Source organism: Rattus norvegicus, chromosome 4, assembly GCF_036323735.1.
Source record: "Rattus norvegicus strain BN/NHsdMcwi chromosome 4, GRCr8, whole genome shotgun sequence".
Classification (NCBI taxonomy): domain Eukaryota; kingdom Metazoa; phylum Chordata; class Mammalia; order Rodentia; family Muridae; genus Rattus; species Rattus norvegicus.
The window spans coordinates 62,375,570-62,390,164 of NC_086022.1; the positions used below are offsets into that span (position 1 = coordinate 62,375,570).

At 41.4% G+C, this 14,595-nt stretch overlaps 1 protein-coding gene across 4 annotated transcripts in view; it reads right to left on the bottom strand.

The window, feature by feature from the left end:
• Chchd3 (coiled-coil-helix-coiled-coil-helix domain containing 3) overlaps positions 1–14,595 on the bottom strand; it is a 256,512-nt gene that overhangs the window by 47,996 nt on the left and 193,921 nt on the right. For all 4 annotated transcript variants that reach the window (XM_017592526.3, XM_017592525.3, XM_039107283.2 and 1 more), the window contains one exon: positions 4,370–4,440. In XM_017592526.3, the coding sequence (XP_017448015.1) occupies positions 4,370–4,440 (71 nt within the window). The remainder of the gene's footprint in view (positions 1–4,369; positions 4,441–14,595) is intronic.

The following is a 14,595-nucleotide window of genomic DNA, read 5'->3' on the forward strand; positions in this document are numbered from 1 at the left end:
CTGAGCTACACTCCCAACCTGATGTAACACCGGTAAATGTAACATTCTAATTAGCTATACAACAGGGAAGGCTAGATAAAGAAAAACCTTCCTGTCATATTGAGGAACAGGATGCTAACACCAAGTGGTCACAAGCTATGATCTTAAGCTGCTTTCTACTGCAGGCAGTAAGCGCTACAATACATGTGCAGGAATAAGTTCTCTTAATACGACGAGACTTCCAGGTATTGAATTCCGGTTGTGAGCTTGGCAGCAAATGCCTTTACTTGCTGAGCCACCTCACTGACCGCTGGATTTATGTCTCATAGCTAGAAACAAAGCTATTATGGAAAAAAGTTCTTGAAGAAAAAATTAAATAGTATGTATTGTCTTTAAGTTCTATAATTCACACCAGAACAGTGGTGATCATGTTAGAGTATATTGGGGAGGTAGCTCTCTTTACAACAGAACTCTGGGTCTGTGGAAGGGTCTTCACTTGAGAAGCTGGTCTTTCCTCTTTTATGCTGCATCATAGGCTTTGCCCCAGTGAGACCACCTGTCCTCCTCACACACATGTAGAACACAACAGGGGTGGGTCACACCAGCATTTCTAGGAATGCATGCCATGTAGATGAAGTAGGAAAAGAGAAGCCCCACTAATTCTAACGTGCCTAAATGGTTTTCTGAGCTTGCAGGCTAAGAACATGAGCTAGTATTTTAACTGGCCCTGGACTGTCTTGGCAGGAGGAGCTGACATCAAGATATTAGCCATCTGCTATCTTAGATAATTCTCACTTTCTTTCCTCTTTGGGTGACGTCATGCAAGCCCCATTTTAGGAATATAAGATTGCCCTTAAAATGGCAATTTAAAAAGTATTCATCTCGTGCAGCCAAGCAAGGTACATCCTAATCAATCTTCTAGCAGCAAACAAAATTAACTAAAGGACTGAAGAGCCTTCTGTGTTTGCTGCTTAAGTGAGACTGCTGAGTTCAGGTTCAGGATGGTCAGACAGCCTCAAAGAGAAGCTCCTAGGTGCTACACAGGTGTACAGGGTGGAAGCAGTCAGAGTCACCTGGCCAGCCAAGACAGACTAAGATAGAGTCACTGCTTCGAACAGACGGAGGGTCATGACAGTTTGTGATGGTCAATCTTCTAAGGAGACATGGAACTGACTCTTCTAAGCAGTTTTTATTCTTTGAAGCTGGGAAGTCCCTCTTCTAGTCATAGTGCAAATCAGCACAGGGCACTCTGAGATGTTCCACCTAACAGGCAGTAGCCAGAAAGCAGCAACACAGGGATAGTAAGAACTTCTCTCTAAAATATGAATCCTAAACCCTCTTCAAAGTATGAAGTAAGCCGGAATTATTTGTTGGCACTGCAGTTGGGAAAATGGTAGTCTGAGGGAACATTCCACAGACTTCCCTACTGCTGACAAAACTAAGTGGCAAGGCTCTCAAACTGCTCTAGGGACTGAGAATTCACTCAGAAAGTCTCAAGAGAACTAAGCCAAAGTCAATTATGCTTCATTGCTGGGAAAGGGTAACAAAAAATTAGCCAGAAGAGGAGACGCACGGGCAGTGTGGAGAGCTCTGACTGCAGAGCTGATACTGCCCCCAGGGCCAGTTACCTGGCCGAGGACTCGAGAGACCGTCTACTCGGACTGCCAAGCAGGGGAGCATACCTTGCTTTAGTGCACAGACTTCCTGAGGTCTCGTGGGTCAGTCTTTGACCTATCACCCTGATATCACATGAGCTGAGGAGCCCACCATAAATAACAATTTCCACCACAAGACAGGTTCCAAAGTTTTTGGCATTATCTCTCAAGGAGCCTGATGCAATCTGGACCTGTCTGTGGCAAAGGCAAAGCCTAACTCACCAGTCAGTCCAGATCCTAACTAGACTGTACAAACAATACATCAGAGTGCAAGAAAATGATGCTATTGGGATTCTTCTCATAACTCAGTTTACCCTCTAGGTCCACATTTTCTTGTAGAGTCATCAAAACACTCATGTGGTTCATGGGTTCTCTCATGCTTCCTTTTCAGTAGTTAAGTGCAGATTTCGTGGAAGGATGGATCAGTGGAGCACTTTAAAGAGTCATTTTTCTTATCCGGAATCAGACATTCTTCAAGATGATCAGTTTTCTAACTGCTAAACTCACAAGCATGGTTCTTTTACCTGTTCTATCCAAGGAATGGAAGGACTCACCTGTGTCATCCTTACCTTCTAACTTATATGCTAAACTCTAGTGCCTACTACATCAAAGTAGGACTGCATTTAGGTTATTAAAGCCACTGAGGGGTGGCTGTGGTGGCACATCTTAATCCTAGCATGCACTTGGAGAGAGGCAGGCAGATCTACAAAGCTTGATCAGTTTTTTTAAGGTAATTAATGTAGAATAAATAAGAATGGGCTGTAGTCTAGTCTGACTACTGTCCTTATATATTTTTAAAAGACTAGAAGATACACACAAAGTGAAGGCAGGAGGAGAAAGTGGCCATCTGCAGGCCATGAAGGCCTTAGAAAACTCTGAGTGTTGGGTGGGGACTTCCTTCTCTAGCCTTCTGCAGACCTGGAGCGTACTCCATTACCCAGCTATTCACTCATATCCAATCTAACAAACAGTTCGCATAAATCTGCTCTTACCAGCTGAGGACGCCCGCCTGGTACTTTGGACTCTTGTTTCTTACATGTCCAGCCAAGCCTGTCTATTCCTACAAAGCACTGAACCAGGGCACTATTGGGCTCAACCCACCCCATTTACTTCTTCCTAAATGAAGATCCACCTTCAGCCTGGCAGCTGGTGACCTGTGACCTCTGCAGCTCTATCCTGTGCTAATCTCTTGAGCCATTGATCTTCACTAAAGTTGTCACCCACTAACAAAACAGGAACATTTTCCTTCTGGACATCTTCCTCTTCCACCTACTCAATATCTTTCTCCAGTCAAAGACAAACGCCGTGCTCTTTACGAAGACTCGCAGAACACTCTAGTCTTCGTTGCTTTCTAACTTAAACTACAGTTATTTTTATAGTGATATCTTAGAATGAAGAAATATCCAGGATGCCAAGTCAAAGGGTTTCCAAGTAGGAAAATGAATGGATTTGGAAATCTTATTCTATCGGGAGAAAAGATAAACTACTACGATATCAAAAAATTCGGTAGGTACAGTACTACTTTTCAATATTAGTTCAACATCCAACCTTTTATCTGAATTTGGAAACAGCATCTTATGTATCCCAGGTTGACATGGTTTAATGTGGTGCCAGGGATAAAACCAAGGGCCTTGTTCACTCGTATGTTCTAGCCATTTAAAGCTTCCTGGTCTCCTAGAATGAGACCTGTGGCACATAGCTATAACCACGGCAATTGTGAGGTGAAGACAAAAGAACAAGGAATTGAAGGTCTGCTATGATACCAGCTCTGAGCCCCGCCTGGGCCACACAGACTCTGACTTCAAAGATAAATGGCATTGACTGATGGGTGGAACTGTGACTCACTGTTGGAGATCTCCTCTGTCCCCTATTCTTTTTTTTTTTTTTCTTTTTTTTTTTCCGCTAAGGAAGATAGAAAGTTTACATTTATTTAAACCTCAAATCATCATTAAAAAAAACTTATTTTAATCAACATTAAGTAACACAAATATCCATTACCACACGAATGGCACTGAAGCAGAAACTAATAATTCTACCTTAAGGTTTAATCATTTTATTAAATGCTTATAAACATGTGCAAGAAAGGAGGTCAGAGCTCAATGTAATCTCTTAACTAAATCTGTCACAACACCTTTTTTTCTTCACTAATTTGTACACATGCTACTAAAAGAGGTTATATAATGGAGTCCTTTCTAAACTCAGTAAAATATCTTCTTACCTAATATGAGAGAGAACTGGCAGTAAAGAGAACAGATAAGGGTATGGGTCACAGGCACTTTGATCCATCAATTACAGAATATTCATTTCGATATCACGAGGATGAATAGATGTAGTGATTTAACATCACCTTCATAATCAAGGGCAAGGTAAAGTCTATCATTTAAATGTGTTCAAGGTACTTGTGAAGAAACAAAGAATAGTTTAAATTCGAGATATCCAAATTGGGACCTGCCCATCGTTTTAAAAGTGACTGTTTCCTATGTTTCAATTAATAGAGGTAGTAATTTACAACAACATTCTATGCCGTCTACTACTTCAGTTGAAAACTCTCTTACCCTTTCTTTTATTTTCTACTTAACTCATAAATGGATGGAGCAGCAACAATCTCCCATCAAGTGTTCCAGTGAAGCAGATAACATGGCTGTAGTCTGACCTCCTGAAAACACCTCCAAGTATCCCAAGCAACAGAGCCAAGCTTTCTCTGGGATCACAGGCCAGGGCAGGGTAAAGCTCACCTGAACTTGGACTCCACCTCTTCAGCAGCTTTCTGATATTCCTCGGTAGTAACTTTGTAGAATTCTGAGCTCTGTGGATAAAGTTGACACATTTTCACTATGCTAGAAGACAAATGTTCTGAAGACCTACAGTTTTAAAAAGTTGAAGCAACCTTGTTGTAGGCACACCACAAGTAGAGGGGTTTGTGCTGAAGTGGCACGGTACTTAAATACATGGAAGGCCACTCATTTAAATAGCAGAATTGACATTCATACATACATACATACATACATACATACATACATACATACATATATATATAGGACAGATGTTCACAATATTAATTCATCATAAAGGATTACTAATTACTAAGTCTTCCTTTTTGTTCATGTTGATTGATACAAATGTCCAGATGTTTAGGATCACCGCCTGTGAAAATTCCTAACATATTTTTGAAGGATATCTTAGCACTACCTTACTTGGTTAACTAGGGCAGTAAAATCAAAAGGTTCTTAAACCCAAAGAACAAAATTCACACACATTTACAGTGATGCAAATGCAGTATTTACCAAAAAATATTGTGTTTCGGTATGGATCTTAGGCAAGCATGATGGTACCTGCCTTTAATCTCAACACTCAAGAGGCAGGCAGAGAGGGGTTAGTTGCAGGCAAGCCTGATCTACAGGGCAATTTCCAGACCTGGTCTGGGAATCTTTGATAGAACAACAACAACAACAACAACAACAACAACAACAACAACAACAACAACAACAACAAAAAGAAGTGTTCTATCACTTTCACACGACTTAGGGAAGCTCAACATTTTTAACAATCGACATGAACAAAAAGGCAGACTTAGTAACCTTAGCAGAAAGGTTGCACCTTGTAAGATATAAACCCATGAAAAACATAAGCTAAGCTGCAGCGGCCAGCCAATGCTTTCCCCGGGACAGCAGGACTGATAATTTCCCCTTTTGACTAGCTGCAGGCTGCTCTGAAAGCAGTGTTACTAGAGGGGTCGACCCAAATGACCCATGAGCTCTCAGACTGAATGAAATACCCTGCAAAGCCCTGGGCAGTACAGAGGATGCAACAATGCAAGGCTCTATTGTGTGCCCTCACCCTCCAATCACTAGGGCGTCACAGCCACAGCTTGGGTAGTTTATTTTATAATAAATCATTGTTGGTTGGTAAGAAAATGGAAATGAAAGCTCCTCACACCGGTGACCTCTTTGCATTTAACAATCCGGGTTGTCCAATGACAGTCACATCCAGGTTTCTAAGATGCAGATAAAATCAATAGGTATGTGATTAGACAGCAGACTGGGGTGGCTGGAGCCATGGACAGGTCACCATTTGAGATGATGAATGGCTCTCTATCAACCGCCAGTCCCCTATGATGCTAACATTTACTATAATCTTATTTGGGCTACGATTTATCTTTCTTGCACCTGATCAATAAAGATGAACAGAACAGTTGTAAGGATCGATTGTAATTTTTTATCATTTTCAAGCACAAAAGTGCATTTCTGACATGAAGACAGTATCCTAAGTGCACTGCCTCTGCAGCTTAAAAAGTGCAATCTGAGGATCAGCCACACTCTGTGTGGAGAGGTGTTAACTCATCAGTAGGTCTAAGGCTATCAAAAGCCCTCTGTCTTCTCGGACAGTGCAGCTTTAGGTGAGCTGCGCCTCTCCCTGTGCTTCACTTCTAAGACTTCCCTGTGCTCGTCTCACTGCCTTAAGCTTTACCTGGGAGATTTTTAACAAAGAAGGAACAACAAAAGCAGCTACCAGATTCCCACTAATAGCATCAGAACACTGTTCCTAGCTGTCAAATGGTCATTATGTCACTGATACTGGTCACACAATAACACTTGTGCTCCCTTCACGGTGAATAAAAAAACTTAAACATCTGGACAGGACTGAGCTGAGAACTCTAGTTTTGTGTCTAGTTTGTGAACTTGAGTCAGTCTTTTAACCTTCCCCAACTTCTTCAGTCCTTGTAGCCTGTAAAATATGAACAATAGTTAGCACTACTTAGTCTAGATTGGCTATTGAAATCAATAGCAAGAGAGCTGTGAAACCTGGTGAATATTTTGTAGAGTAAGAGAAAATCTGTATAAAATAATGGGGCAGATAGGGAGAGGGAGGACTGAGGTATAATTCCACTTTGGACACAAATCCCAAATAATCAAAAACAGTAAAGTGTTCTAATGAGAATGATGCACAGAAGTGAGGATTTTGCTGCGGTACAAATCAGTGGACTGCCCGCCCCTCTGTGATGTGGAAGGCAGGGAAAACGATGCTGGTTACAAATTCTATGAGATAAGCACAGAGCAGCTGTGCCGTGGCTGCCTCTAAGCTTCCTAGAGAATTCTCACTGTAAAGCTGTAGGTCGCAGTTTGCTTGTACACTTCCACCTCAGCGACCAGTTGCCGTACTGCACAAATCTCTCTAATGATAAAAAGTGACAAGAAGGCAACACTACATAAACACTTCAGAATATTTGAAATATATAGGCAGTATTTAATTAATTAAAATATTTACTTATTCAATTAACACCAGATCCACATTATCACATTAATTCACTCTGGGAAATTAGACCCTTGAGAAATTTTCAATCTAATATCAAAGAAAACCAATTATAAAGGAAGACAACATTACAAGTGTGGATACTGTTTCTAGAGTTCAGAGGACCTACTTTGGCCTCAGAAAAGACATCAAGAATATCAACCATCCATTCAAAACCCAAACCCAAATTCTCAATCTATTTGCCATGGGAGAAAGGATAAATACTGGGTGTTCTGCTAGAAATGTAGATAGCAGAGAAAAAGAACTAAGCACATATGGAGAAACGTTGAAGCTATGCTGTAGAATATAATGTATGTGGTTTGAAAAGAATGAAAAATTGTTGATTATCTTCAGTTGGAAGCAATATTGTGCTGGTGGTAAGAAGGGGACAGAAAAGCAGGATGCCACAAAAAAGGGATACAAAGGTGTGCAGCTCACAGCTCTCTTCTCAATCCTTAAGATGAGAAGAGAGTATGTAGCTGGACTTGGTTGTATTTGACACATATGCAAAAACGGCACTGCCTTTTCTCTACCCACAAAGGGGCTAATTAAGAATAAATGGTATAATTTGCTAGAACATAAACACATGTTTGAAGAAGGGGTACAGGCTGAGTGGAATTTTAGTATATTCTTACAAATTAAGCCACTACATACACTTACTAAACAAGCATGTTTTTCCCATTTATTTGTTTGTTTATTTACTTATTTTACTGAAATATTAGAGTCAGATAAAGGGCAGAAAATAGTAGGACCTCACATCTCACTCAGAGCACAAGTACAACTTTTACAGTGAAACAGCACTTTTTTTTTTTTTTTTTTTTAATTAACTTGAGTATTTCTTATATACATTTCGAGTGTTATTCCCTTTCCCGGTTTCCTGGCAAACATCCCCCTCCCCCCTCCCCTTCCTTATGGGTGTCCCCCTCCCAACCCTCCCCCCATTGCCGCCCTCCCCCCAACAATCTAGTTCACTGGGGGTTCAGTCTTAGCAGGACCCAGGGCTTCCCCTTCCACTGGTGCTCTTAATAGGATATTCATTGCTACCTATGGGGTCAGAGTCCAGGGTCAGTCCATGTATAGTCTTTAGGTAGTGGCTTAGTCCCTGGAAGCTCTGGTTGCTTGGCATTGTTGTACATATGGGGTCTCGAGCCCCTTCAAGCTCTTCCAGTTCTTTCTCTGATTCCTTCAACAGGGGACCTATTCTCAGTTCAGTGGTTTGCTGCTGGCATTCGCCTCTGTATTTGCTGTATTCTGGCTGTGTCTCTCAGGAGCGATCTACATCCGGCTCCTGTCGGTCTGCACTTCTTTGCTTCATCCATCTTATCTAATTGGGTGGCTGTATATGTATGTGCCACATGTGGGGCAGGCTCTGAATGGGTGTTCCTTCAGTCTCTGTTTTAATCTTTGCCTCTCCCTTCCCTGCCAAGGGTATTCTTTTTCCTCATTTAAAGAAGGAGTGAAGCATTCACATTTTGATCATCCGTCTTGAGTTTCGTTTGTTCTAGGCATCTAGGGTAATTCAAGCATTTGGGCTAATAGCCACTTATCAATGAGTGCATACCATGTATGTCTTTCTGTGATTGGGTTAGCTCACTCAGGATGATATTTTCCAGTTCCAACCATTTGCCTACGAATTTCATAAACTCGTTGTTTTTGATAGCTGAGTAATATTCCATTGTGTAGATGTACCACATTTTCTGTATCCATTCCTCTGTTGAAGGGCATCTGGGTTCTTTCCAGCTTCTGGCTATTATAAATAAGGCTGCGATGAACATAGTGGAGCACGTGTCTCTTTTATATGTTGAGGCATCTTTTGGGTATATGCCCAAGAGAGGTATAGCTGGATCCTCAGGCAGTTCAATGTCCAATTTTCTGAGGAACCTCCAGACTGATTTCCAGAATGGTTTTACCAGTCTGCAATCCCACCAACAATGGAGGAGTGTTCCTCTTTCTCCACATCCTCGCCAGCATCTGCTGTCACCTGAGTTTTTGATCTTAGCCATTCTCACTGGTGTGAGGTGAAATCTCAGGGTTGTTTTGATTTGCATTTCCCTTATGACTAAAGATGTTGAACATTTCTTTAGATGTTTCTCAGCCATTCGGCATTCCTCAGCTGTGAATTCTTTGTTTAGCTCTGAACCCCATTTTTTAATAGGGTTATTTGTTTCCTTGCGGTCTAACTTCTTGAGTTCTTTGTATATTTTGGATATAAGGCCTCTATCTGTTGTAGGATTGGTAAAGATCTTTTCCCAATCTGTAGGTTGCCGTTTTGTCCTAACCACAGTGTCCTTTGCCTTACAGAAGCTTTGCAGTTTTATGAGATCCCATTTGTCGATTCTTGATCTTAGAGCATAAGCCATTGGTGTTTTGTTCAGGAAATTTTTTCCAGTGCCTATGTGTTCCAGATGCTTCCCTAGTTTTTCTTCTATTAGTTTGAGTGTGTCTGGTTTGATGTGGAGGTCCTTGATCCACTTGGACTTAAGCTTTGTACAGGGTGATAAGCATGGATCGATCTGCATTCTTCTACATGTTGCCCTCCAGTTGAACCAGCACCATTTGCTGAAAATGCTATCTTTTTTCCATTGGATGGTTTTGGCTCCTTTGTCAAAAATCAAGTGACCATAGGTGTGTGGCTTCATTTCTGGGTCCTCAATTCTATTCCATTGGTCTATCTGTCTGTCTCTGTACCAGTACCATGCAGTTTTTATCACTATTGCTCTGTAATACTGCTTGAGTTCAGGGATAGTGATTCCCCCTGAAGTCCTTTTATTGTTGAGGATAGCTTTAGCTATCCTGGGTTTTTTGTTATTCCAGATGAATTTGCAAATTGTTCTGTCTAACTCTTTGAAGAATTGGATTGGTATTTTGATGGGGATTGCATTGAATCTGTAGATTGCTTTTGGTAAAATGGCCATTTTTACTATATTAATCCTGCCAATCCATGAGCATGGGAGATCTTTCCATCTTCTGAGGTCTTCTTCAATTTCTTTCCTCAGTGTCTTGAAGTTCTTATTGTACAGATCTTTTACTTGCTTGGTTAAAGTCACACCGAGGTACTTTATATTATTTGGGTCTATTATGAAGGGTGTCGTTTCCCTAATTTCTTTCTCGGCTTGTTTCTCTTTTGTATAGAGGAAGGCAACTGATTTATTTGAGTTAATTTTATACCCAGCCACTTTGCTGAAGTTGTTTATCAGCTTTAGTAGTTCTCTGGTGGAACTTTTGGGATCACCTAAATATACTATCATGTCATCTGCAAATAGTGATATTTTGACCTCTTCTTTTCCGATCTGTATCCCCTTGATCTCCTTTTGTTGTCTGATTGCTCTGGCTAGAACTTCAAGAACTATATTGAATAAGTAGGGAGAGAGTGGGCAGCCTTGTCTAGTCCCTGATTTTAGTGGGATTGCTTCAAGTTTCTCTCCATTTAGTTTAATGTTAGCAACTGGTTTGCTGTATATGGCTTTTACTATGTTTAGGTATGGGCCTTGAATTCCTATTCTTTCCAGGACTTTTATCATGAAGGGGTGTTGAATTTTGTCAAATGCTTTCTCAGCATCTAATGAAATGATCATGTGGTTTTGTTCTTTCAGTTTCTTTATATAATGGATCACGTTGATGGTTTTCCGTATATTAAAGCATCCCTGCATGCCTGGGATGAAGCCTACTTGATCATGGTGGATGATTGTTTTGATGTGATCTTGAATTCGGTTTGCCAGAATTTTATTGAGTATTTTTGCGTCGATATTCATAAGGGAAATTGGTCTGAAGTTCTCTTTCTTTGTTGTGTCTTTGTGTGGTTTAGGTATAAGAGTAATTGTGGCTTCGTAGAAGGAATTCGGTAGTACTCCATCCGTTTCAATTTTGTGGAATAGTTTGGATAATATTGGTATGAGGTCTTCTATGAAGGTTTGATAGAATTCTGCACTAAACCCGTCTGGACCTGGGCTCTTTTTGGTTGGGAGACCTTTAATGACTGCTTCTATTTCCTTAGGGGTTATGGGGTTATTTAACTGGTTTATCTGTTCCTGATTTAACTTCGATACCTGGTATCTGTCTAGGAAATTGTCCATTTCCTGAAGATTTTCAAATTTTGTTGAATATAGGTTTTTATAGTAAGATCTGATGATTTTTTGAATTTCCTCTGAATCTGTTGTTATGTCTCCCTATTCATTTCTGATTTTGTTAATTTGGACAGACTCTCTGTGTCCTCTCGTTAGTCTGGCTAAGGGTTTATCTATCTTGTTGATTTTCTCAAAGAACCAACTTTTGGTTCTGTTGATTCTTTCTATGGTCCTTTTTGTTTCTACTTGGTTGATTTCAGCTCTGAGTTTGATTATTTCCTGCCTTCTACTCCTCCTGGGTGTATTTGCTTCTTTTTGTTCTAGAGCTTTTAGGTGTGCTGTCAAGCTGCTGACATATGCTCTTTCCTGTTTCTTTCTGCAGGCACTCAGCGCTATGAGTTTTCCTCTTAGCACAGCTTTCATTGTGTCCCATAAGTTTGGGTATGTTGTATCTTCATTTTCATTAAATTCTAAAAAGTTTTTAATTTCTTTCTTTATTTCTTCCTTGACCAGGTTATCATTGAGTAGAGCATTGTTCAATTTCCACGTATATGTGGGCATTCTTCCCTTATTGTTATTGAAGACCAGTTTTAGGCCGTGGTGGTCCGATAGCACGCATGGGATTATTGCTATCTTTCTGTACCTGTTGAGGCCCGTTTTTTGACCAATTATATGGTCAATTTTGGAGAAAGTACCATGAGGAGCTGAGAAGAAGGTATATCCTTTTGCTTTAGGATAGAATGTTCTATAAATATCCGTTAAGTCCATTTGGCTTATGACTTCTCTTAGTCTGTCGACATCACTGTTTAATTTCTGTTTCCATGATCTGTCCATTGATGAGAGTGGTGTGTTGAAATCTCCCACTATTATTGTGTGAGGTGCAATGTGTGTTTTGAGCTTTAGTAAGGTTTCTTTTACGTATGTAGGTGCCCTCGTATTTGGGGCATAGATATTTAGGATTGAGAGTTCATCTTGGTGGATTTTTCCTTTGATGAATATGAAGTGTCCTTCCTTATCTTTTTTGATGACTTTTAGTTGGAAATTGATTTTATTTGATATTAGAATGGCTACTCCAGCTTGCTTCTTCTGACCATTTGCTTGGAAAGTTGTTTTCCAGCCTTTCACTCTGAGGTAGTGTCTGTCTTTGTCTCTGAGGTGTGTTTCCTGTAGGCAGCAGAATGCAGGGTCCTCGTTGCGTATCCAGTTTGTTAATCTATGTCTTTTTACTGGGGAGTTGAGGCCATTGATATTGAGAGATATTAAGGAATAGTGATTATTGCTTCCCTTTATATTCATATTTGCATGTGAGGTTATGTTTGTGTGCTTTCATTCTCTTTGTTTTGTTGCCAAGACGATTAGTTTCTTGCTTCTTCTAGGGTATAGCTTGCCTCCTTATGTTGGGCTTTACCATTTATTATCCTTTGTAGTGCTGGATTTGTAGAAAGATATTGTGTAAATTTGGTTTTGTCATGGAATATCTTGGTTTCTCCATCAATGTTAATTGAGAGTTTTGCTGGATACAGTAACCTGGGCTGGCATTTGTGTTCTCTTAGGGTCTGTATGACATCAGTCCAGGATCTTCTGGCCTTCATAGTTTCTGGCGAGAAGTCTGGTGTGATTCTGATAGGTCTCCCTTTATATGTTACTTGACCTTTTTCCCTTACTGCTTTTAATATTCTTTCTTTATTTTGTGCGTTTGGTGTTTTGACAATTATGTGACGGGAGGTGTTTCTTTTCTGGTCCAATCTATTTGGAGTTCTGTAGGCTTCTTGTATGTCTATGGGTATCTCTTTTTTTAGGTTAGGGAAGTTTTCTTCTATGATTTTGTTGAAGATATTTACTGGTCCTTTGAGCTGGGAGTCTTCACTCTCTTCTATACCTATTATCCTTAGGTTTGATCTTCTCATTGAGTCCTGGATTTCCTGTATGTTTTGGACCAGTAGCTTTTTCCGCTTTACATTATCTTTGACAGTTGAGTCAATGATTTCTATGGAATCTTCTGCTCCTGAGATTCCCTCTTCCATCTCTTGTATTCTGTTGGTGAAGCTTGTATCTACAGCTCCTTGTCTCTTCTTTTGGTTTTCTATATCCAGGGTTGTTTCCATGTGTTCTTTCTTGATTGCTTCTATTTCCATTTTTAATTCCTTCAACTGTTTGATTGTGTTTTCCTGGAATTCTTTCAGGGATTTTTGTGTCTCCTCTCTATGGGCTTCTACTTGTTTATTTATGTTTTCCTGGAATTCTTTCAGGGATTTTTGCGATTCTTTCAGGCATTTTTGCGATTCCTCTCTGTAGGCTTCTACTTGTTCTCTAAGGGAGTTCTTCATGTCTTTCTTGAAGTCCTCCAGCATCATGATCAAATATGATTTTGAAACTAGATCTTGCTTTTCTGGTGTGTTTGGATATTCTGTGTTTGCTTTGGTGGGAGAATTGGGCTCCGATGATGCCATGTAGTCTTGGTTTCTGTTGCTTGTGTTCCTGCGCTTGCCTCTCGCCATCAGATTATCTCTAGTGTTACTTTGTTCTGCTATTTCTGACAGTGGCTAGACTGTCCTATAAGCCTGTGTGTCAGGAGTGCTGTAGACCTGTTTTCCTCTCTTTCAGTCAGTTATGGGGACAGAGTGTTCTGCTTTCGGGCGTGTAGTTTTTCCTCTCTACAGGTCTTCAGCTGTTCCTGTGGGCCTGTGTCTTGAGTTCACCAGGCAGCTTTCTTGCAGCAGAAAATTTGGTCTTACCTGTGGTCCTGAGGCTCAAGTTCGCTCGTGGGGTGCTGCCCACAGGCTCTCTGCAGCAGCAGCAACCAGGAAGACCTGTGCCGCCCCTTCCGGGAGCTTCAGTGCACCAGGGTTCCAGATGGTCTTTGGCTTTTTCCTCTGGTGTCCGAGATGTGTGTGCAGGGAGCAGTCTCTTCTGGTTTCCCAGGCTTGTCTGCCTCTCTGAAGGTTTAGCTCTCCCTCCCACGGGATTTGGGTGCAGAGAACTGTTTATCTGGTCTGTTTCTTTCAGGTTCCGGTGGTATCTCAGGCAGGGGTCCTGCCACTCCTGGGCCCTCCCCCACGGGAGCCCAGAGGCCTTATACAGTTTCTTCTTGGGCCAGGGATGTGGGCAGGGGTGAGCAGAGTTGGTGGTGTCTTCCGCTCTGCAGCCTCAGGAGTGCCCACCTGACCAGGCGGTTGGGTCTCTCTCTCACCGGGTCTGGGAGCAGAGAGCTGCTGCGGGCCGGGATCCGTGGGTGTGGGACTTCCGGTAAACACAGAACGTGCCCGGTCCTAGAGAAATTCTGCTTCCGTGTGTCCCAAGCTCACCAGGCAGCTTTCTTGCAGCAGAAAATTTGGTCTTACCTGTGGTCCCAAGGCTCAGGTTCGCTCGTGGGGTGCTGCCCACGGGCTCTCTGCAGCGGCAGCAACCAGGAAGACCTGTGCCGCCGAAACAGCACTTGTAACTAGTGGTTGTAGTAGCAGATATTAACTAAACCATAGAACCATAGGGGCTGTGTGTGTGTGTGTGTGTGTGTGTGTGTGTGTGTATGTGTGTGTGTGTAGGTACACACCTGAAGAGGCTCAGAGATGATGGTGAGGATTTTCTCCAACACACTATCTTATTATAGA